Consider the following 25,525-nt stretch of genomic DNA (forward strand, 5'->3'; position numbering starts at 1 on the left):
CATCCAAGCTCTGTTTGACTCAATGCCCAGGCGTATTAACGCCATTACTACGGCGAGAGGTGGTTGTTCTGGGTACCGATTTCTCAGGATCTACGCCCCCAAATTGCGTGCAAATGTAATCACATGTCAGTTCTAGTATAATATATTTGTCCAATGAATTCCCCTTTATCATCTGCATTTCTTCTTGCCATAGCAATTTTAATGGCCAGTAGTGTATGTTGAAAAATATGGTTTTGTATCCAAAGGAGTGGAGGATAATAGGGTGTATTGGAATTCCGTATAAAACCAACCTGCTTTCAGAGAGAAAAATGTTCCATCACGTATTGACGTTCCCCCTTTAAATGGAGCAGACACGAATGGGAAGTCGTTCCAGCGATGAAACGGGTTGCGAATGTGGAATTCCACTGATATAAGCTTTTTTGTTTGTTATGGCTCGACGACTGGGAACAAGCGTCACAGAAAACGTTAAGTTGGTCGGCTGTTGCTGTATTAATGTCGTTATCATCCATAGAAAGTGGTTGATGGAACCATGAGTAAGTCACTTTGGATTGGACGACCGTATATCGTCACAGAAGGTGGAAGTCGGAAGTTTGCCCGCTCTTTACAGCAGAATAGGCAGATCTGTGAGCGTTTAGCGCACACTGTCGAATATGAGGCACCGCTGTAGACGACCGCTACGTGTTCGCAGGTTGATCAACGACATCGTCAATTGCAGTGAGCACCGGGGTTCTTGAGAATGGACCGTCGATCAACAGATAAGATTCGTCAGTTAGGATAAATCACATTCCTTGTTATACCTGGTCGATGGACGTGTCTAGAGATAGGTGTTATCCGAGCGAACGGATGCTCCAAACATGCGCCGCGCCACAGAGGCAAGCCATTGGGATCAGTGTTACACCACGAGAGTTATTCTCTTGGGCTTCGATGGACTTTGTGGCAGTAGTCGAAGTCACCGTGACAGCTGTGGGCTACATGAACGCTGTTGCTCACCACCCGCACTCCGCTAAGTTCGATCTCTTACCCCACAACGATGGCATCTTCTAGCTGTATAACTTCCTGTGTCAGAAGCCCAGAATCATGTTGCAACGGTTTGAGGAGCATAATAGTAAACTCACGTTGATGTCTTGGGCACCAAGTTCACCTTATCTGAACCGAGTCGAATGCATCTGGGACGTATCAGGTGCTAGCCCATCGGCCAGAAATTGTATTATCTGAGCATCGGCATCTGGTGCTACGTATCTCCAGAAACCTTACGACTTGTGGAATCCATACCACCCAGAAGTGCTGCTGTGTTGCGTTCGGAAGCTAGACCAACACGCTGTTAACTAGAGGCTCATAATGTTTTGTCTCATCAGTATATTTCAAGAGTTTCATGCATAATTACAAACAAAGAACTTCTCATATTGCGTCCTAACTGAATGAGATTGTACTGTATTCACATCCTATTAGATAAACGCTAATATTCTTAGGTTCTGTCCTATAGGTGTTATTAATGTATTTGGTAGATATCGCCATGATAATCGCTGAAAATGAAAAAAATGGAAATGTGAATTTGAAAATATATGGTAAATGTGAGTGGGACGCTAGTTAACGACGCACTTCTGTGCACTGTAAAACTATAACTGAAGTTTCTAGTTAGTCAAGATGTGTATATGGAAGGAAACTGTATGTGCTCTATAACATAAATGGTAGAGGAAATTCAGAGGCGGTTTTCTTCCAGAGAACTCGTTATTTCCACAAGATTCTCTTTCTTTTCGCAATAATATGATAGTGTGACTACAGCCAAATTGTTTCGTATGGTGATCTATTTTGTGAATCTGTACTACACCCGACAGTAACAGCGTCCGATGCATCTTACGAGAATTTGTATTCATTGTTAAATCTCGACTAAAGACTACTAGCAGAAACGTGCTAAGGGCAGGAATAAAATCAATAATTTATTTTATTCTAATTTTAATAAAGTACCTATTCTTGATACACTGAGGAGATAAAACGCATTATGCAGTTTCGTGTGAGCTAGGTACAGTATGTAATTCACTCGGAATTAGTATTGGTGAGTATTACAGCTGAAGGGAATACTTACATCAGATAGAAATATGATTAATTTATTGCATTTTATTTATTTCAGAAGATGTTTGTTTTATATCTTTTATGTACGTGCATACACTCTTTGTCATCCGTGTTATCCGTCCCTACACGCCGTAACATGTGCCACTGTGTAAAAAAACTCTCCATTTCTGCTTGACAAATATATGCCATCACGTTTTTTGCGCGGCGACAAACTGTCATCTTGCCGGAGATGGATGGTATTTGAGAGGTAAAGGTTGTGTGGGTCTTTATTCAGCGGGAGGGACGAGTCTCGAATAACTCCTTAAGAACCCAGGAAAAATATCTGCAGTGATATTTTAGGAAATGTTTCAGTAGTTGTTGCAGCCTACACATGAGAGGTAAGCAGATATGCGATTATGTCGCAGTTGGTGCAGCCCTTAATGCTCTTTTATGTTGATATCTGATGTCATAAAAAAATTTTCATAATTTTTCACTTTGTGCTAGTTCCTTCGGCTCTGACATTTCAGTCATCCCAAAGAAGGGAATGATTGAAGTGTTCTACAATAATAGAACAAGAACACATTTACCTACAAATTTCATGCAGAGTAACTTCTAATATAAATAACAGATCGTACATATTCTCTCCTTAAGTTGTTCCATTTTTAGGTAACATTTTAGCTTATTTCGTCTGTCAACTTAGTAAACTGAATTTTATATGATTAAAGCAAAAAAACTAATGCGAATATACGTGGTGTTAGCTATGCCATAATAACGATACTTATACAACAATTATTCAATGATAGATACGAAATATAAAATTGTGATAAATATTAAATTTAATATCATCAGTGACTATTATTTAACTGAAATGTTAACAGTTCGATACGTTATACAATAGATCTCTCAAATTATTGCAGTTGTGGAGTGACATCTATCGCATTATATAATTAATCACATTTACGAATTTATACAAATATGCCCCGGTGTAAATATTTCGCCTAACTATGTACAATTCTGCTTCCTCTCGTTACAATCTGAGGACCGTCGGCCAGTTTCGATTGTCCTTCCAATTACACACCATTATTGCTTCATCCCGTACCTTCGATACTGTTTTATCATAATCCGACCTTGCGTTCCTTTTATTTTAATGTTCTATTTCCCATACTTCTCTTTTTATTGCATCTCATTATCCTTTGATGTATATTTGGAAATGTTTCGTAAACACTGGATGATGTCGAGTTCTTCTCTAAAAAATAAAAGAAACACTGTTCATTACCACTTCTCTTAACATTTCATTGTACTCAACTACTTCATCATAAATTATTGATTTCCAATATTCGATAGCTTTTTGATGCCCAAATATCTAGCCTGTGTGTCTTACGTCTAGGTTTGTACTTTTCTTAATTTTTCATTGAAAACGTTACTTTTCAAAACTTCAATAACTCTCAGTCATACTATTTTAAAATAACTGTTATTTCACTAACATTGTTGTCTTGCTACAGAACGCTGACTGTATTTGTTTCATTTCGTAGTCATTATGTCCTGCCGAGAAAAATATTTCTTTCTCGAAATAAAGTTATACTCATTTCTAAAACACAACTTCAGCAGGTCTGTTTTTTTTCTTTTTCCTTTCTCAAAGAATAGAGTATATAGTTTACTTCGGCAGATGTGTTTGGTTTATTTTTCCTCAAAGTATCGTCTACACACTTTAAAGGGCAACTCTATAAACGCCGTTATTATATTACTGAAAATTTACAAAAAGATAAGATCTGAAGAAGATTATATAAACTAATTTCAGATGAAATACTTGTGACTGTCATCAAGCACAAAAGTAGAAGTATCTCATTGAAGTAATGCAATTGGCAATTCGTAAGTAAATGTATGGCTGGTACTCAGATTTCATTGCTGATTATAGGCTGAAGATAACGATAGATTCCATTATAGAACAATTGGCGGACAGGACTGAGCTGTTGTGTACTAGATTTTCTAACAAATTACAAAACAACATCCGCGGAAAAGATAAATTCATGAAAAATGTACCAATGACAATAATTTACTAAACGCTTTGGAACTAAAGGTACTCATCAAGTCAGTGCGAAAGACTAGTCAAAAATTAAACGCAAATTGATGGCCACTTAACTTTATAGACACATCATAGAGAAGTAATGTGCTATCATTAAGCAAGTGATTGTCTTCTCCTAAAATGCTTATTTTCTTTTTGATTTCTTAAAAATTATAAAAATAAGAAGCCCTGTAAACACGTGATGAAAAACACAACGTCTCTACACATGTGGCATACTTGATGTCGTCTGTTGTGATATCGCTCTTTTATCGACTCCGTGCACTTCCTGTTCTTCAGTTGCCAATGATAGATGACAGACTCCTAGGATGGAGCTACCGGCAGCGACTACTAAAGCATGATATGGGTACATTTTCACCTCACTACGTATTTAGTACATCACACCTGGGACAATCACAGTCATTTCTTACAAGATATTAGTAAACACATTGAAAGTTATTCAGTTATCATAATTCCAAACTAGAGTACCTCCAGATATTATGTTCTATTCTTTGTCGACAATCCCCGTATCGACTGTCGCTAAGTTATAGCTTTTGTGCAGTCACCTGATATAAATTACAACATCTACGCTCCTCTGAAGTTAATTCTCACTCGCAGTTGGAGCTACCATAGCGTCTTGAGGTCAGTCGTCATTTACAAAACTATTTTTCCTAGTGCATCTTTTTAAAGTGAGTAATCAAAGTATCCGTAATTCACTGTTTTGATAGTTGGCTCTGTTAAAATAGACCTAGTGATTCTCTTTGGTATCCTCTGTATTCATGGAAATTGCCTCTACCTTTGATTTCAAGACACTTTTGGCATACAAATGGATGTACAGGTAGGAATAGCACTGCTTTATCTGGTTGCATATTCGAAATACAGATATTTGGCATAAATATACATTGTACTTATAGGTATCGCTGTTGCCTCTCTTATTAATTTCGTGCACTTGGTGTTCTTAAATTACCAATGAGAGGTCGAGAGAACGGAGATACCTCTAACGAGGGAAACATACGCCCAAAGGTTAATCGAGTCTGGTCATGTTTGGCACCGCCGGAGTACATATTTACATGAAACGAGTGCTGTTATAGTACGATTGACTTCTCAAGGCTTTCCAAGAAATCGATGTTCAAAGTTTTACGAGGCTTTTGAGTACCATACATTAACGGCAATCGACGAGCAGGAACTTTACTGTCTAAGGCAACAGACTAAGACTCTGCCCGTGCTGCGTTCGATTCTCATCGTTTTGTTGATAAACTTCCATCAGACACTTCTATCACCATATCGAATCATGTTTCTTCGAAAAGTAATGATAGTAGTAACAATAATTAATGTGGTACATTCGAGTCAAGTTATACTTAAGAAAGCGTCATGAAATCAACACTTATTTACCTATAAATTGGTGAGCGTAAAAAGTTAAGGCGTTTGTGGCAGTTCACTTACATTTGTTCCTCTCAGTGGTAGGTAGGCAGCATTTTAGCTGCTATCTATCAGGGGCGATCAAATAGTTAATGTTCGAAGGACACACTTACTCCATGCCTACAAGTCTGTGCTTGCATACCCACATTGGAGTCGCGCTGTTGTGTATATACGCTGCAGCAACGCCTCAAACGAAAACATTTTGAACGCCCCTTGTATCATAAAAGCAGGAAAACATAGTGCATACTGACACCAAACCACTTTCTGACACGCCCTTTTGATTTTTAATAATTATATTCGAAAACATGCATTATTGATATCTAAAAATAATGGCGGTCCTCAAATAATTTTTGTTGCGAACCCTGTGTATTTCAGCACACATACGAACATAGGAGCTGTCAACTGATTTAGTACCAGATAATGAAAAATGACATAAGTTCCAAGATTTGACATTTCTCTCAGGCCCTGCAACAATGTAGAAGCATTCTCCACTCGCTTCACAAAATGTTTAACTTACCGACAATAGTGTACATAGCAAAATTGACACAACGGTCATCATTTTGGGTTGTATGGTTCTGAATGTATACGTTGTTCGTCTGTTTTCATCTTGAAAGATTTCTTGATACGAAACAAGATTTCCCTGTTGTAGCAATATAGGTGGTTCGCAGAGGACTAAACAAATTACAAGGACTTGAACTCAGTAAGGTTAGACTTATACTTCACAAACACTAATGTGCTAACGCCGCAACTCAAGGGCTAGCTCTTATACAAAAGCCTTGCAAAAATCTTAACCTCCATTCCTCGAAAACGCTTAAGAAGCGCGTCGTACTAGATTGTATTTGTTATATCGAAAAATGTAGTGTAACAATGAGGAAGCCTAGCCAGCTCAATGACCTGTTAGACGTACACTACCCTTACTTAGTCAGTTTGTTAGTTCACTTCCCATAAACAATTTGAACGATTGTTTTGTCGAAGTGATGAGGAACGAGCAGTTTTCGGGATATGTTTGCAAGATTAGTTTTAACGTTCACTGTCACATTATGTTTTTAGTCCTACTTGTGCAACTGCACATAAAAACAAGTTTTTTTCTAATATTTTTTAAGTATGAATTCGTCAATACAGTAGGACTTGTCTGGGAGAAATGATTGTAAGTTAAATTTAAAACATGCTTTGTTACCTATCAGATATTTTGTGTTATTGGGCAAATGATGTAAAATTTTTGTTACTTCATATCGAACTCTGTTCTGAACTTCAGACAGCTTTAATAATGGCAGTTAAAAGTTATTTTTCCCTCCACTGTTATAGGCATGGACATCAGCGTTCTTATCAAACTGTGATGCATTATTTATGAAGAATGTTTTTAGTGAATGTGTGTATTGTGACGGTGCTGTTAAAATGAATAGCTCCTTCAAGAGGTACCTACACGACGTGAGTGGGTGGAAACCACACATTATTCTTATTGCTCACTTTTGTACTTTCTATGTGATAAGCTACCCCCTTAAATTTTGATATTATTGAGTGGAAATACGCAAAATATGTCAAGAGCTTGATTCTTTTGTTTCCAATTTAACTGTTTAAGAAGCTCAGTAATATGCCTCTTCAGGTTCAAGTTTTCATCAGTATGTACAGCCAGTAATTTGCAGAAGCCTATCCTATTTACTGACTCCTGGTTATTTTCTACATCAGTTGCTGATATGACTCTGTTTGCTATACAGAACTGAATATAGTGTGGCTTTTTCTCAGAATTTAAGAAGCTTCAATTTTCTGAGAAAGACTTTATAATTCTTTGGAAAATCTCATTTACCATCTCTTCTGTTCTTTTCTCTCTAATGGGATTTATTATAATACTAATACAGTCTGCAAAGGCACCCAGTCTACTTGTTGAATGGTAAGTGTAAGGTCATTCACGTATATACAAAATAGCAGTGAATCCAAAATTTGGCCGACCGCTGTGGCCGTGCGGTTCTAGGCGCTTCAGTCTGGAACCGCGCGACCGTTACGGTCGCAGGTTCGAATCCTGCCTCGGGCATGGATGTGTGTGATGTACTTAGGTTAGTTGGGTTTAAGTAGTTCTAAGTTCTAGGGGACTGATGACCACAGATGTTAAGTCCCATAGTGCTCAGGACCATTTTTTGAGCCCAAAATTTGTGCCTGAGAGACACTCTTTGTGATTTCTCCCCCGTCACTAACGATACGCTTCCGACATTGTTTGAATTATTCAGCAAAACCTTTTGCATTATGTTTTTATGTATGTTTCAAACATACTGTGTGTAAAGTTATCAGCTCCATAAAATAGGAATTTTTCTCAGCGAGTAACATGATATGCTCAACTAAGCGCCTCGTAAAGGCCATAAAAAATACTAACTGGCGATATTTTATTGTTTTATGCTAGTATTACTGGATGAGTGAATGTATTAATAGTATTCTCAGTTGAACAACCCTTCTGGAATCGAATCTATGATACATTAAGTAAACTGTTTCCATTTTACATTTTCGAATGTTTTGGGAAGAGTTGTCAGTAAAGAAACTGGAAGATAACTGTTTAAGTCTTTCTTATCACCTTTTTTATAAAGAAGTTTAACAATACCATATTTTAATCTGTCTGGAAAAATTCTCTATGTCAGTGATGTGTTGTGCGTATATGACCAAGGACATTACTTATTAACTTATAAGTTAGTAGTTCGTGACTGCTGCTGCGCTACTACCTATGTTACACATTTCTTCATCTGAAGAATTAGTGTTTTTATACCATTAGCACAAGCTTGCTTTGATCATGTGACTGATTTTCGTCCTACTGTAATACAACTGTTCCAGACTTCTCGTCTGTCCCTTATTACGAATTCACTGTAGATGTTACTGAAGACATAGAAATGAATCATCTCTTATACAGAAAATGACATAGTTCCTTGTACAATTTAACATTCTTGCTCACAGTGGTCTGACGGATATTATACTTTTCACAACGGGGCATAATTTGCATTTAAATAAGTCATTCTGGAACACGTACTAACATAACGATCTGTGCCAAGGAGTCGGAATATGAAACACAAGTATCAGTAGTACTGTTATAATCGAAAAGATTGTCGGTGTTCTGACTAGCCATGGTCAATAGGGGCAGTCCGTTTATGTCGAGCACAAAGAGCTTTTCTTCGGCAACTGATAAATTACTCTTCAGTTCCCTTATTTTACTTTTTCCGTCAGTAAGAAAAATAAAATACAATACTCTTCACATTCAGATTAAAAATCTTGGAGTCCACGAGGTTAAGCTGAGTTCTTAACGCAGAATGTACCACTAAAAACGATCAGTGTTCATTGAGACTGTACGTTCATTATAATCAGTTTAATTCTAAGTTTCTCATGCATCTTGACGCACTCCGAAAGCTAACTCTTCGCGCGTTAGCATGAATGATATACAGAAGAATCACAGTCGGATCGAATCATCGCACCCGATAAATAACTGTTCGTTTTTAGCTGGTTTATCATCGATGCCTACTCCAACGCTGAGTTAGTTCCTCATATTCACCAGAAGAACACAATATAGTGGGTGTACCTAAACGTTAGGACAGTGTGGCCTGGAGACTGACTACCAGCCACGGAAACGCGTTTTGGTGGCAGAAGAATTCAGGTCGCAGTGAGACAGAGCTCTTGCTATGGAGGTGATTTATAACCTTGGAAAACGGCCTGCAGAGAGGGCACTCATTTCCGCTGTTTTGATAAGGTTTAGGTTGCTTCCCTGCCACATCTCTGGTGTATTCACGCCCCGAGGATCGTTCACTTTTAGCACGAGGGCTCCCTTGGCGAAAATTAATAACTTCTGAACTAAGTGTAATTACTATTAGCAAAACTACGGACAATGACACTGCACTGAAGCGCTACTACCGACTATTTGGTATCTTCTGTTCGCCCCCACAATACACAAAAAATCACAAATCAGATTACAGTCAAAATTAATTAACATCGTCACTAGTCTCAAAGGCTCATTAATGTCTAGTTTATTTAATTGGTAATTGTGATGTAGCGATCATAGTTCTTCGCCCCTGGAGAATGTGAGTTCAAACCCTCCTGGTAATCACACCAACCAGCTCCCAGGGCGACATTTACAACGTGCAAGTTAAAATCCGTCTCAGGTTTCTGTCTTCATTGGTGTAGAAGATAATGTCTCGTGAAATCGAATGAATCTTTCTGAAAAGGCGCGTTATGAGTTGTTAAGAAAGGTTGTGGAGTAACAAAGTTCATGTTGTTGTTGTGGTGGTCTTCAGTCCTGAGACTAGTTTGATGCAGCTCTCCATGCTACTCTATCCTGTGCAAGCTTCTTCATCTCCCAGTACTTACTGCAACCTACATCCTTCTGAATCTGCTTAGTGTATTCATCTCTTGGTCTGCCTCTACGATTTTTACCCTCCACGCTGCCGTCCAGTGCTAAATTTGTGATCCCTTGATGCCTCAGAACATGTCCTACCAACCGGTCCCTTCTTATTGTCAAGTTAAGCCACAAACTCCTCTTCTCCCCAATTCTATTCAACACCTCCTCATTAGTTATATGATCTACCAATCTAATCTTCAGCATTCTTCTGTAGCACCACATTTCGAAAGCTTATAATCTCTTCTTGTCCAAACTATTTGTCGTCCACGTTTCACTTCCATACATGGCTACACTTACGGCGCGGCACGTTTCTTTTTACCGCCCTGCCACTGTCCAACAATGTTCATTTGTCTAGCTAAAAGCTGTAGTAGAAAATACTAGACCACTACTGTCTACTTCAGGCTGTAACATACATAGAATTGTCCGGTAAACGAGATATGGCTAGTACTGAAATAAAAGTTTTAACTTGGCAATGTACATTTTCAGGTGTATATTTACGATAAAGATCACAGTTAATACTGCCAAGTCCGTACTAAGTGATACACAATGTAAAGTTCACCCGCAATCCGCAATCACACACGTAGCCAGTTTATGATATTTACACCCGTTACCGCAGTTAATAGAGTTCACTGGATCGTTTAGTTATGAAAATGCTCGCTCAAATGTTGTGCACTCTTCTCTACACGTTGTAACATTGCAGGACATGTTGGGACATATTGAAGTGTTCGATACTGTAGACTTTTGGGGGATGTCGATACAGATATGCAAGGTGTAAAGGGAAACTTTGGTGATGTTTGAATGTTGTACTGTGTCAATATTAGGACATTTTGCACGGAAAGAGCGAAAATAGAATTAGTGTAAGTGTGTATTGGTGTTGGTGACCTATTTTCATTCAGTTTTGTAGTTGTGTTTCGTTTTGTGAAGGGGGGACTCACTGTTTGCTGTAGCTCTGATTGGTTGTGTGGATTGTCAGTTTTGAGCTAAATTGTTTCGTGTAGTTTGGGCGGGATGCTTTTGAGAACTCGCCAGCTGGGGAGAGGGTCTGTGGATGGATGTTTGGTGCACACTTCTGGAGCTTTCTATGGAGAGGTTCTGTATTATGATCGCAAAAATGCGAAGACTTGTGAGGGCTGTTTCATAACCTGGTTTCGAAGGACGATTTGTATCAAGAAGTATTGCTGGAGAGATTTATTTATGTTTTGAAACACGATTTGAATCATTTTACATATAAGTGGTTGTTCTGAATCACTCAAGAAATGTCCAGAATCGGGTGTCAGAATGTTTCTGGAAACATCGGTGCAAATCTGGTGAGGGTTGTCCAGAGGCTGGTGGAAGGATGTTATAAAATCTATTTGGAAGTTGTGCTTATGGGAATTAATATGTACTGATCCTTTTACTTGCTTTGGTCTGTACTAAAATTCGGTAATGTCTAGTTTGGTTTTGGGTCGTGGATTGCTATCGTGTTGTGGGCGAAGCATTGTCAAGGGCTCTCATTGTTTGGAGGGATATTGGTGCACCTAGGAGTTGTCAGTTGCCAGTTCGGATATGCAGTGCGGTTAGCTCTGAGAGTCAGTTGTTGAGTCTGTGAAGTCTGTCAGTTCTGTTTGTAAATAAACGTCTGTAATGAAGAATTACTTGTTGTCGTCAATATGAACTCAAGACCTTCTGCAGGAAGCAGACACCTCCTATTGCAACGTTTTAATTTGGTTGAGGAAGCTGGGATCGCTATAAGTGCAAACAAATTGAAGTGGAACGTTTTAATTTGGTGTTGAGGAGCTGAAATGTTATAACGTAATACCTGTTCCAGTTTTAGATCGCACAACACACCACGCGGTTTTAACTAACAGTCAAAAGCAATAATTTTGATATATATTCCCTCCGAAATTCCACACGACTTCCACTATACCGTTCATTTAAATACGCTTTGTACTACTTCGCGAACTCGTAATTAGCAGTTTTTCTCGATTTTATAGTACTTTCGTCGAAGCAGCTTTCAATGACATGTTACTAGTTCGAACCCTCAGCCCCCGACTTACTTAGATCACACAAAAGGCTTTGTTCCCAGCATAGATTGGCGCGAGCCTGCATTTTTTTGATTGGCTGATATCAGAAACAGCAAATCAGGTTGCAGTATTATCCCGCGCTAACCCGCACTTTACTTCAGTGACCAATCATAGTAATACATTTCGTTCTATGGCAATTGCTAAAAAAATAAATTTAGAAAAGTATCAAATATAAAATTACTTCTTCTGAAATTACCGATTAATTTGTGATCTACTCACGATTTATTAGTACCATAAACTGACTGCACATTTAATTATAGTAAATCCCCTGTATAGTTTAACTGGTACTTCGTGAATAAACAAAACAATTTTCATTTATTTCTGTTCTTCTTCACTCACACAACACTCACACTGCTAATTACTACACATATAAAACAATTATAATTATGCAAATACATTAATTATCAGTAAAATATAACTTTACAACACTGTTTTGGCTACGATTGCTATCACTGTCCGTCAACTGCTGACCTCTGCCGCCTACTATTACAACTACGTGCACCTCTGTAACTCAGGTCCATGTCAGCTGGTGACATCTGTCGATGACTCATGCCTATAACGATATCGTCCTAACAAGTAACAGGAGCGATGCGAAGGCGCTACGCCTCACACTCCATACAAATACTTTCAGAAACGACTTCCTGACACTTAATTCTATACTCGATGTTAACAAATTTCTCTTCTTCAGAAACGCTTTCCTTGCCATTGCCGGTCTACATTTTATATCTTCTCTACTTCGACCATCATAAGTTATTTTGCTCCCCAAATAGCCAAACACCTTTACTACTTTAAGTGTCTCATTTCCTAATCTAATTCCATTATCCTCGTTTTGCTTTTGTTGATGTTCATCTCATATCCTCCTTTCAAGACACTGTCCATTCCGTTCAACTGCTCTTCCAAGTCATTGCCCTTTGCTGTCTCTACAAAGGTCATACAGCCACAGACAGAAATGCTGATTTAAGACTGACCGATTCCAAGGGAACGAGGTGATGTACAGAGAGTGTGTGTGGGTGTTGCAGGATTCCAGATGTCGTTGGTTCGCGTGGTGGTGATAGCGCTGGTGGTGCTGGCGGCGACGGCCCCGCTGAGCGAGCCGCTGCCCGCGGGTGCAGACGCAGGCCAGCAGCGACCCGAGCGCCCGCCCATGTTCACCTCGCCCGAGGAGCTGCGCAACTACCTCACGCAGCTGAGCGACTTCTACGCGTCTCTCGGCAGGCCCAGGTGCGTGCCACAGACGTACTCAATTTCGCAGGAGCCTAAGACTGGAACTAATGAGTGGAAATTAACGTTCAGTTCTTTACTAGTGTAAACAACTTATACTTTATAGCATCAGTCGTTCCAAGCGACAGCTTCCAGTCTCAGTTCACCAGCTGCGACATAATACACTACTGACCATTAAAATTGCTACACCAAGAAGAAATGCAGATCGTAAACGCGTATTCATTGGATAAATATATTATACTAGAACTGACATGTGATTACATTTTCACGCAATTTGTGTGCATTGATCATGAGAAATCAGTACCCAGAACAAACACCTTTGGCCGTAATAACGGCCTTGATATGCCTGGGCATTGAGTCAAACAGAGCTTGGATGGCGTGCACAGGTACAACTGGCCATGCAGCTTCAACACGATACCACCATCAAGAGTAGTGACTGGCGTGTTGTGACGAGCAAGTTGCTCGGCCACCATTGACCTGACGTTTTCAATTGGTGAGAGATCTGGAGAATGTGCTGGCCAGGGCAGCAGTCGAACATTTTCTGTATCCAGAAATGCCCGTGAAGGACCTGCAACATGCGGTCGTGCATTATCCTGCTGAAATGTAGGATTTCGTAGGGATCGAATGAAGGGTAGAGCCACGGATCGTAACACATCTGAAATATAACGTCCACTGTTCAATGTGCCGTCAATGTGAACAAGAGGTGACCAATTGCACCCCATACCATTACGCCAGGTGATACGCCAGTATGGCGATGACGAATACAAGCTTCTCGTGTACGTTCACCGCGATGACGCCCAACACGGATGCGACCATCATGATGCTGTAAACAGAACCTGGATTCATCCGAAAAATTGACGTTTTGCCATTCGTGAATCCAGGTTCGTCGTTGAGTACACCATCACAGGCGCTACTGTCTGTGATGCAGCGTCGAGGGTAACCGCAGCTATGGTCTTCGAGCTGATAGTCCATGCTGGTGCAAACGTCGTCGAACTGTTCGTGCAGATGGCTGTTGTCTTGCAAACGTCCCCATCTGTTGACTCAGGGATGGAGACGTGGCTGCACGATCCGTTACAGCCATGAGGATAAGATGCCTGTCATCTCGACTGTTGGTATTGCGAGACCGTTGGGATCCAGCACGGCGTTCCGTATTTCCCTCCTGAGCCCAGTGATTCCATATTCTGCTAACAATCATTGGATCTCGACCAACGCGAGCAGCAATGTCGCGATACGATAAACCGCAATCACGGTAGGCTACAATCCGACGTTTATCAAAGTCGTAAACGTGATGGTACGCATTTCTCCTCCTTACACGAGGCATCACAACAACGTTTCACCAGGCAACGCCGGTGAACTGCTGTTTGTGTATGATAAATCCGTTGGAAACTTTTCTCATGTCAGCATGTTGTAGGTGTCGCCACCGGCGCCAACCTTCTGTGAATGCTCTCAAAAGCTAATCATTTGCATATCACAGCATCTTCTTCCTGTCGGTTAAATTTTGTGTCTGCAGCACGTTATCGTCGTGGTGTAGCAATTTAATGGGCAGTTCTATTCAATGTGATGGCCTTATGCCAACAGGGAGGGCCTATATGCCAGCAAGGTACCAATCAACTGGTTGACGTGTGAGCCAACGTCTCGCTGCATCAGTAACTTGTATATGATCGACGAACCTCTTCCAGCGGAGTGCAGCTTTCATTGGGCCATACAGCTGAAAGTTGGAACGTGCGGGATCCGTGCTGTAGGGTGGATAAGGAAGAACAGTCCAATGAGCATTGTGAGCTCCTCTCAGTCACTCAGATTTGTTGGAGGCCTTCTGCTGTCACGGAGATGGTGAAATTCGTTTGCATTTTTGTGGCAACTAACAGCTGTAGGTCGATTTTTTAGTTTCATGAGCGTAGCACACTACACTTCAGAGCTGACCATTGCACCATGGTGGAGGACATCAAACAGAAAAACACCTCCAGAGTCCGAGAACACTGTCTCCACGAGTTTACCGACTGAGGGTGCACCTTTTCTTCGAACGAGAGGTGGTGTGGCGCCATTCCATGCATTGCATTGCATTCAGGGATCGAGACGTGGCTGCACGATCCGTTAGAGCCATGCGGATGAGATGCCTGTCATCTCGACTGCTAGTGATACGAGGCCGTTGGGATCCAGCACGGCGTTCCGTATTACCCTCATGAACCCATCGATTCTGCTAACAGTCATTGTATCTCGACCAACGTGAGCAGCAATGTTGCGATAGGATAAACCGCAATCACGATAGGCTAGAATCCGACCTTTATCAAAGTCGGAAACGTGATGGTACGCACGTCTCCACCGTACACGAGGCATCACAACAACGTTTCACCAGGCAACGCCGGTCAACCGCTGTTTTTGTATGAGAAATCGGTTGGAAAGTTTCCTCATGTCAGCACGTTGTAGGTGTCGCCAACGGCGTCAACCTTGTGTGAATGCTCCGAATAGCTAATCATTTGCATATCACAGCATCTTCTTCCTGTCGGTTAAACTTCGCGTCTGTAGCAGATCATCGTCGCGGTGAAGCAATTTTAATGGCCAGTGGTGTAAATAGTTTGAAAGTGGTTGTATGAACCCTTTGCCACACATTCTGCGGGGTAGACGTGTAAATGTGGATGCAGATAAATGAATGGTTCCGCCACAGTAGCCGAACGAATGCCGGCAAGATAGCTCAGCGAGTTCAGTCCGGGGTCTAGTCATGCTTCGAAAAAAGGTCATAGATAAGGTGGGCAGTGTTGACAACTCCCATGTAGAGGACACTCTGTGTCATGAAGTCAACTGGGAAGCTTCATGACTGACAAGGGGACGGCGCCTACGCATTCCACCATTTCGTCCAGATTTATGGTTTATCTAGGACTTGGCCAAAATTGAAAGTGACAGAATGGGAGCTCCAGACTGTCAAACTCTTATAAAAATGGCTTTTTTGGCCCTGGTCGGGCCAGACATGAGCCATTTATACTCAAGTAGTTTCCAGGCAGTGAATGGCCCGGCAGAAGCCCAACAGAATGATAATCTAGAGGCCGTGGGCACTACTTCCCATGCAGAAACATTTTTCAGTTTTCAATTTCTACGTTACTTGCACTGCAAATAAACCAAGATCATGGTCAATATATTGTATTTGTTGTAATGAAATCCTATGAGAAGGAGAACAAATTTCTTCTGTTAACTGACTTCTGGTGAGGACAAACAAATCCACAATTATGCGATGAGATTTTTCAAGACAAAGAAAGACAACCATCTCGCAACATCCCGTACGCTTACTGCAGTATCATCAATGACCACACCGCGGAGCACAGCGTTTCGCGGCCAGGAATCAGACGGCTTTCATCTCACAGCCGGTAGGCGGGGGCACCACCGTCACTCAACAGCGCAGGCGCAGCCACACCTTAGCCGCTTCCGCGGTAATCCCAGCAACGCCAGCCGGTGTACGTACAGAAAATACCAGCCTACCGACTACAAGCCAATCACGCCTTGCCGTGGCATCACGGGCTGACCGGCAGCCTGTGTACTCCTGCGAGCTCGGACTAGTTAAAGGCGCACACCCCTCCGCGGATGGCAGTGCATAGTCAGGCTGCAGTCTCTCGAAGTATTTGGACCCACCGCTCGTTACTACGGACCTATCTATAGCGACTCCCAAGTGACAGTGTTGTACGATTGTGATAGGGACTCTGTGTACAATTCTGCCTGACGGTGTCTGTATTCAGACGTGTGAACTTCAATTGAGAGATTAAATTTGTTTTCCCGTTCACACCCCCAGTCTTTGTTTTCCGCACTTCCCGGATACAACAAATGCTGGGTGATCAAAAAGTCAGTATAAATTTGAAAACTTAATAAACCACGGAATAATGTAGATAGAGGGGTAAAAATTGACACACACGCTTGGAATGACATGGGGTTTTATTAGAACCACAAAAAAAAGTATTGCCAGACGCGTGAAAGATCGGTGACAATCGTGTGCTCAGCCGCCACTTTCGTCATTTGGCCTCCCAGGTCCCAAGACCTCAGTCCGTGCGATTATTGGCTTTGGGGTTACCTGAAGTGACCGACCGACCATCTCTAGGGCTGCTGAAAGGCAACATTCGACACCAATGCCTCACCATAACTCCGGACATGCTTTACAGTGCTGTTCACAACATTATTCCTCGACTACAGCTATTGCTGAGGAATGATGGTGGACATATTGAGCATTTCCTGTAAAGAACATCATCTTTGCTTTGTCTTACTTTGTTAGGCTAATTATTGCTATTCTGATCAGATGAAATGCCATCCGATGGATATGTTTTGAACTTTTGTATTTTTTTGGTTCTAATGAAACCTCATGTCATTCCAAGCATGTGTGTCAATTTGTACCTCTCTACCTACATTATTTCGTGCTTTATTCAGTTTTCAAATTTATACTGACTTTTTGATCACCCGATTGTCTGGGAATCGTATAATCGTACAACACCTTTTACTTATGTGCAGTTCATTACATCCGTAGCTTACAAATCCTCGAACCTGCAGACGGGCAAACTGACCACTACATAGCATCCCCAGGCTATGTTCAGTAGGAGTGTTGCCTTCAGAACGGAGATACTATAAGAGACAGAGTGAAGTGACTAAGCGTGTTGTGTCTGGCAGCAGGTTCGGCAAGCGCGGGTCGGCGGCTGCGGCGGCCTTCCGAGCGGCCAGCCGGCTGCCGGTTCCTCCACCGGACGCCTACGAGCAGCTTTTCCAGTACGACGAGTGAGCAGCCCGCACACCACCAGTAGACGCAGTCTCCGCCTCACTTCTCACGTTTACCTGCCAGTTCGTCCCATAATTGTCATCGTAATCTTTTGTTTGTGTACGCATTTATTCGTAACTGGTCTGTGCGAATCACATTGTTCTTACATATCTCAAGAAAATGCACATTAAACGTACATTTTAAGTTCACGTCTTTATACCTCTTATTATTTTCCACAACTCGGAAAGCACAATGTTGCTCTTTTGACTCCCCAGATATCACCTGCACTAGTTCGTAGATGTATCCACGAGAGACGAAAACTATAGTACCTCAAAATAACGTTCATTTACGTTTCAATACACTGAAACATACTAAAAGGCAATTTATAGATAAATTGTTTCCGCAGAATTTAAGGTGAAGCACTTTTTTCCATTGGAGCTGTATGATGCGACTGCCGATACAGAATGGTATAAATCTGTCTTTTTTCCATTGGAGCTGTATGATGCGACTGCCGATACAGAATGGTATAAATCTGTCTTTTTTTCATTGGAGCTGTATGATGCGACTGCCGATACAGAATGGTATAAATCTGTCAATGTAACAAACATTTACAAAATCTACAGTTATGAATGGAGTTGTCGGGTGTCCCTTTTGACTGCAAATCTATCAGGTAAGAGCAGCAAGACGCCCAGCCGGATTTTTTTAATTACAGACTGTGCCCTGGATGTGGCATGAAAGGACAGATGCGTGGCTCAAAACTTATCCCAGATAAGCGAACGTTCAATTTTCTCTCTTTATCTGTGTTCCTTTATTCAGTTGTTGGTTGTGGCGAAATTCAGTTTAAGAAAGTACACACATCAAAAACAGTTTTGCGTCACCCCCGTTCCCAGAACTCCTGAAGATAGACGTTGGCTGTGGGTATTGTATCACAGACACAGTCCCTTTGACTGTCGGAGACGTCACTAAACCCGCCCAAAGATGCATGGAGGAGGAGGAGGAGATTACTGTTTAACGTCCCGTCGACAACGAGGTCATTAGAGACGGAGCACAAGCTCGGATTAGGGAAGGATGGGTAAGGAAATCGGCAGTGCCCTTTCTAAGGAACCATCCCGGCATTTGCCTGAAGCGATTTAGGGAAATCACGGAAAACCTAAATCAGGATTGCCGGACGCGGAATTGAACCGTCGTCCTCCCGAATGCGAGTCCAGTGTGATAACCACTACGCCACCTCGCTCGGTAAAGATGCATGAGCAGCACCTATTAGACGGAGGGGTTCCGACAGCCGATCAGTTCCAGTCATTCCATCAAGAATGAGGTACACGTCTCTTGTTGTCTGTAGTTCAACCATACCTAGACGGCCAATACCACGGTTCGATCGTGTCCACATTGCTACTTTTTGCCATGAAGGGCTCTCAACAACGAAAGTGTCCAGGCGTCTCTGACTGAACCAAAGCGACATTGTTCGGACATGTAGGAGACACAGAGAGACAGGAACTGTCGATGGCATGCCTCACTCAGGCCCCCCAAGTGTTACTACTGCAGTGGATGACCGCAACCTACGGATTACGGCTCGGAGGAATCCTCACACCAACACCACCATGTTGAATAATGCTTTTCGTGCAGCCACAGGACGTCGTGTTATGTCTCAAACTGTGCGCAATAGGCTGCATGATGCGCAACTTCACTCCCAATGTCCATGGCGAGGCCCATCTTGGCAGCCACGACACCATGCACCGCGGTACAGATGAGCCCAACAACATGCCGAATGGACCGCTCAGGATTGGCATTACGTTCTCATCACCGATGATTGTCGCATATGCCTTCAACCAGACAATCGTTAGAGACGTGTTTAGAGGCAACCCGGTCAGACTGGACGCCTTAGACACACTGTTCAGCGAGTGCAGCAAGGTGGAGGTTCCCTGCTGTTTTGCGATGGCATTATGCGGGGCCGACCTACGCCGCTGGTGGTCATGGAAGGCTCCGTAACGGCTGTACGATACGGGACAGCCATCCCCCAACCGATAGTGCAACCATATCGGCAGCATACTGGCAAGGCATTCGTCTTCATGGACGACAATCAGTGCCCCCTTCGTGAACATCTTGTGAATTACTTCCTCCAGAGTAACGACATCGCTCGACTAGAGTGGCCAGCATGTTCTCTAGACATGAACCCTATCGAATATACCTAGGATAGATTGAAAAGGGCTGTTTATGGACGACGTGACCCACCAACCATTCTGAGGGATCTACGCCGAGTTGTCTTTGAGGAGTGGGACAGTCTGGTCCAACAGTACCTTGATGAACTTGTGGATAGTATGTCGTGGCGAAAACAGGCATGCATCAATGCAAGAGGACATGCTACTGGATATTAGAGGTACCGGTGTGTGCAGATATCTGGATCACCACCTCTGAAGGTCTCGCTGTATGCTGGTACAACATGTGTGGTATTCATGAGCTATAAAAAGGGCGGAAATGATGTGTATGTTGATCACTATTCCAGTTTTCTGTACATGTTCCGGAACTCTCTGAACCAAAGTGATGCAAAACTTTTTTTCCTTTAGTATATATGAAGGTAATACGAAATATGTATCACATATTATCTCTCAGATAGTCGGAACGAAAGCAGTATGAGTGTGAAAAACGAAAATGGTAAAAGGCAACACATTAACAGGCACAGCCGTTTACAAGTATTAGTCGGGCTTACGAGCGTGGTATGTGTGGTAAACTTCCTTCTACTGACTCCTATTCTTCTACGAGGATCCTCAAGTGTACACCCATCCTGTACTCGTCGGTGAAGAGAGCTCAGCATCACTGATCCACGTTCGATTCCATGTGTTCTCGAAGCACCACTATTTTTGGAGTCATAATGAACGCTTAGATTACGTATTCGGTCTCGAATCTCGTTGGATGCTGTAGAATGGTCTTCAGTGATGAGTCCCACATCGATCTGAGCCACAACGAACAGCGAAGGCATGTCTGAAGATGCTCTGGACAGCAGCAGGATAGCAGCCTACTGTCCTCCGCCGAACGGCCCGACATCCATGAGTGATGGTCAGGGGTGCCATTTCTTTTCACAGCAGGACCCCTTTGGTTGTCATTGGGGCACCCTTATGTACAGCGGTACGTCGACGATATTCTGCACCCCGTTTTGTTGCCCTTGACGGCGCGCCATCTTCTTACATTAGAGCAAGATAATACCAGCCAGTACACGGTGACAGTTTGTACTGTTTGTCAAATCCTACCTTGACCAGCAAGGTCACCGTTTCTCTCCCCAATTGAGAACATTTGGAGTATTATGGGTAGGGCCCTCCAATCCAAGCAGCTCGGAGTTTTGACAATCTAAAACGGCAGTTGGACAGAATTTGGCACGAGAACTCATAGAAGGACATCCAACAACTCGATCAATCAATGTCAAGGCGAATAACTGCTTACATAGTGGCCGGGGTTGGACCAACACGCTATTGACTTCCTCAGTTTGTGGAACTTTTACTTTCGAATCAGTCATCCAATTTTTCTGAAACTGTAATCATTTGTATGTCTGTAACTGCACATCACATCCTTTTTTATCTTAGAGTGTGTCTCAGACAGGTCCTAGAGTCGGCCGTGGTGGCCGATCGGTTCTAGGCGCTTCAGTCCGGAACCGAGCTTCCCAGATAGCGATAGATACATTATTTTAACACACAGTGATAAAAATAAGGCACAGTCATTGTTCAATGGCAAATTAGGGATATCACGATACAAAATTTAATATCTTCTTGATCTGATGAATTACGATAGTCTCTGCTAGTTCTTTGACCTGTGACAACAAAACACTAAAATGTGTCCTGTTCAGATTCCCAACACTGCTGAGAGTTTATCAGTGTAATTCTAACTGTAGACTGACGTTTATCGCTGAAGATGGTTCTGAGTAAATTCGTAGTGTTGAGTCGTCTTTTACGAATGTAAGAGCGCGTAGTCCTCTAGTCGCCACCGGCGGCGGCCGGAACTGCTGCTCCAGACCTGTGCGCTCACTTAAGTAATGTTCAGGCGGATGTATATGGATCGCGCTGCTTGCGGGCATATGACAGGCGGGAGCAAGTAGTACCATGTCTGGCGCACCTCTGGTGGTCATCTGAACACCTCTTATAGCGAAGCGGGCGTCACTCTTCTCAGTGGCGAATGTTGGAATTTCACACGAAAACAAGTTGGTCTTGGCGTCGTGAAGAGTGCAGACGTGTGATCTCCCAAAGTAGCGTTTCGTGTGGGCCGGTGCGTCTTTATACCCATCTGTATTGTTGGTGGATTATGTGTCCCGACACGGTATATATTTTGTCACTGCTCCCACTGTACCCACTCCCTCCTGATATCCTCGTCGGACAGCAAGGTCTGTTTATACGTTACTTCAAACGACGGAGAGGGTACCTGGATAAGAATCCGATTTCACTTCAGTGTCTTAAACACATGGTCACATCGGTCAGTGTAAGATTACAAAATCATCTGGAAAGTATTCGATTGTCAAACTGAACATGAAACTGAAGAGAGAACTGCCATAAGTAACTGGAAAACTGCTCGTCACATCGATAGATAAAAAAATAAATTCAACTTTTGGAGCAATGAAATACATGTACTCATTGTGCAAACCATGTTATTAATATAGGAAGGATACGACTGAAGCTATGTATTCACTGATGAGCGAAAATGTGACCACCACCTACTTATCAGCGTGTTGGTCCACCTTTGGGATATATTATACAGCGGTAATTCTGCGAGGCATGGATTCAGCGAGTCCTTCATAGCTTTCCAGAAGTATAGCACAGCAGGCTTCTCTAAGCAGATCACGCTAATCACATAAATTACGGATTGGTAGTTTGTGAGTTTATGGGATCGGAGCAGGCGCCCGAGGCGTCCGAGATGTGTTCCATCGGCTTCAGTTCAGGCTAATTTGGTGGCTAACATCAACATGAGTTCACCATTACGACTCTCAACCATTATAGCACGATTCTAGCCTTGTGATACGGACAGGTGCAGTCACCGTTACAGAAGACATCAAGCCTGAAGGGCTGCAGGTAATCCACAGCTATCAAGTGACTTAGATTACTGTCACAGGTCCCATAAAATCCCAGGTGAATGCCTGAATTCCCCCCATTGCATAATACTGCCCCCACCGACCTACATCTTTGGCGCGATGCATGTTTTGAACAATCGTTCGACTGGATGGCGACATGTCCAGATACAACTTGGGGTTAGTATGAAACATGATTCATAGAACCATGTGACACGCTTCCATTGATCCACGGAGCAATCTCGGTGATCCCATGCTCACTGTGATAGTAAATGACAATGTATTTGGTTCAAAATGGGATTTCTTAGGGGTCATCTGCCCCAAAACCTCATGTTCACCATTGTTCGCTGAACAGTATGCGCCGAAACACTTAACCCTATACCAGCATTGTACTCCGCCGTTAGCTCTGCAGCAGGTCATCATTCATTCTTCTTTACAGAACGAGCAAGCCTCCGATTTCCTCGTGCTCTCATGGGGTGTGGACGTCCAAAGCATTGTCGCATACGCCTGGTTTCGCAGTCCTTCATCCACTGTTCATACATACTCACAACAGTAGATCGCTAATAGCCGACCAGTTTCGCCGTTTCCGAGATACTTGATCTGAGGCGCCAGGTCATATCAATCTGACCTTAAACAAATTCGCTTATGTATTGCCACGTGCCAGTCAATCTCACGGTAGGCAGTGGACATAGTGTTTTGGCTTATTACCGTTTGCTGATAAAGGAACAACTCGTAAGATGGTCTTTATAAGATTCTGCAAGATTCACACCAAATAAATTACCATAGGATTCTAGGTTCTATGCAATGATGGCTTCTTATCGACTATATTTCTTGAACTAGGAATACTTTGAAATCTTAACAACTTCCTGTCGTCGATATGTAATTGTACATGACATTTAATTCTCCAAAGCCTTAAGTATTCGTCTTCTTTTTCGACAGTTACGTTTCTAAAATATAAATTGTGCACATGATATAGAGATCTATGAGTCAAATGCTAAGTAGAAACTTAGAAGAAATATGAAGGCTTCATTTCGATTATAAATCCGAGCGAGGTAGCCGAATGGTTGAGCGATGGGCTCACATTCGGGAGAACTGATGTTCAGATCCTATTCCCACTGTTTTCCTAAATTACTGAAGGTGAACACCGGGATGGTTTCTTTGAAAAGGCAAAGATTAACCCTGTCATATTTTTGTCCTATCCGAACTACCGACATAGAGTCCTTTCCCTGGTGGCCTTGTCGTCGACGAAATATTATACTTTAATCTTCGTTCCTTCCTGGAACTCTAAATTTGGATTTGCACACAAGCAATTACAGTTTCTAACATACCAGTCCGTGCTGTAAAACACCTAATATTTTTTCTATGTGTTAAATTTGTTGAGCTTGTGCAACTGTGATGAAGACGATGTTTCTGTGATATGTTTTGTGTGACTGCAGATTCTTTGGTTTCTGATCAATTTATTGTTGTATCCCATCGCTATTGCTCAAAAATAGTTCAAATGGCTCTAAGCACAATGGGACTTAACATCTGAGGTCATCAGTCCCCTAGACTTAGAACTACTTATAACCTAAGGACATCACACACATCAAAGCCCGAGGCAGGATTCAAATCTGCGACCGTAGCAGTAGCCCGGTTCCGGACTGAAGCGCCTAGAACTGCTTGGCCACAGCAGCCAGCTCAATATTGCTATTCATGTTCTTAATAACTTTGCAGTGCCCCACATAACGAATTGCAGCTATATGTATTATTTTTCTGGGCGTTTAGGACAGCAATAACTCAGTTTGCACATGGTGTCCCAGAAGAAGTTGTCAATATTCAAAGTTATGAGAGGAAAGATCATTTGAAGCAAAAACTTCAGATAAACGTGGGCTCTAAAATACGTAACTTACGAGCTATGAGCACTTGGTCATCATGGCTACTGTGAAACACACTTCTTCTACTGGGCAAGTGTTCATAGCTCTTAAAGTAAGTATTTTAGACCCCACATATACCAGATAATTTGTCATTTTGTGGTAAGTTCGTATTGATAACACTAAGTCGTATGACTCGTGATGCTGTTTTCCAGAAGTGAATTTTCCGCATTTTGCATTTTAATCTAGTCGCGGCGGGTGTCAGCGAGTCATTGTTTCGTATCAAGGAGTCAAGGCTTGTGGCAAAAATCTTGCACACGCTTTTCTCTTATTCAAAACATCTCTGCATAATGTTTTGAACACTTGATTTAGATGTGTTCAATGTGTTGCTCCGTTCCGAACTGCCATAGACCAACGTTGATACACTACTTCACACAGCCTGCTCACAAATGACTGGTCGAGGATACATTGGTTGTTTACAGTTGTTAGCTCAATCTGGCACCACAGTTACAGCGCAGACGTCTCTTATAAGCCAGGAATAAATCTTTTTAGAGGGTCAGTGCATTATGCACTCCGCACGTGCTAAGAGAACTCGACGTGCGGCGTACCAGAGACCTGATGTTGCGTTTTAGATACGAAATGAGTGTGAAATTCCATGCTGTTCTCATCGTCGTAACTAATCAAGCGGTCACCGTGTGGATTGACGAGGCTCAAGAACATTTCGCTGGATCGAAACT

The 25,525-nt window shown here is 42.3% G+C and overlaps 1 protein-coding gene across 2 annotated transcripts in view; it reads left to right on the forward strand.

The window, feature by feature from the left end:
- Positions 1-18,106, forward strand: part of LOC126298941 (pro-neuropeptide Y-like) — a 54,526-nt gene extending 36,420 nt beyond the window's left edge. Inside the window, exons 2-3 of one of the 2 annotated variants that reach the window (XM_049990541.1) lie at positions 12,973-13,174; positions 17,813-18,106. In XM_049990541.1, coding sequence (XP_049846498.1) covers positions 12,981-13,174; positions 17,813-17,921 — 303 coding nt within the window. In that variant the 5' untranslated portion in view covers positions 12,973-12,980 and the 3' untranslated portion in view covers positions 17,922-18,106. The remainder of the gene's footprint in view (positions 1-12,972; positions 13,175-17,812) is intronic. The other variant, XM_049990542.1, reaches the window with a different exon arrangement.
- The last annotated feature ends 7,419 nt before the right edge of the window (positions 18,107-25,525 follow it).

Source organism: Schistocerca gregaria, chromosome X, assembly GCF_023897955.1.
Source record: "Schistocerca gregaria isolate iqSchGreg1 chromosome X, iqSchGreg1.2, whole genome shotgun sequence".
Classification (NCBI taxonomy): Eukaryota; Metazoa; Arthropoda; class Insecta; order Orthoptera; family Acrididae; genus Schistocerca; species Schistocerca gregaria.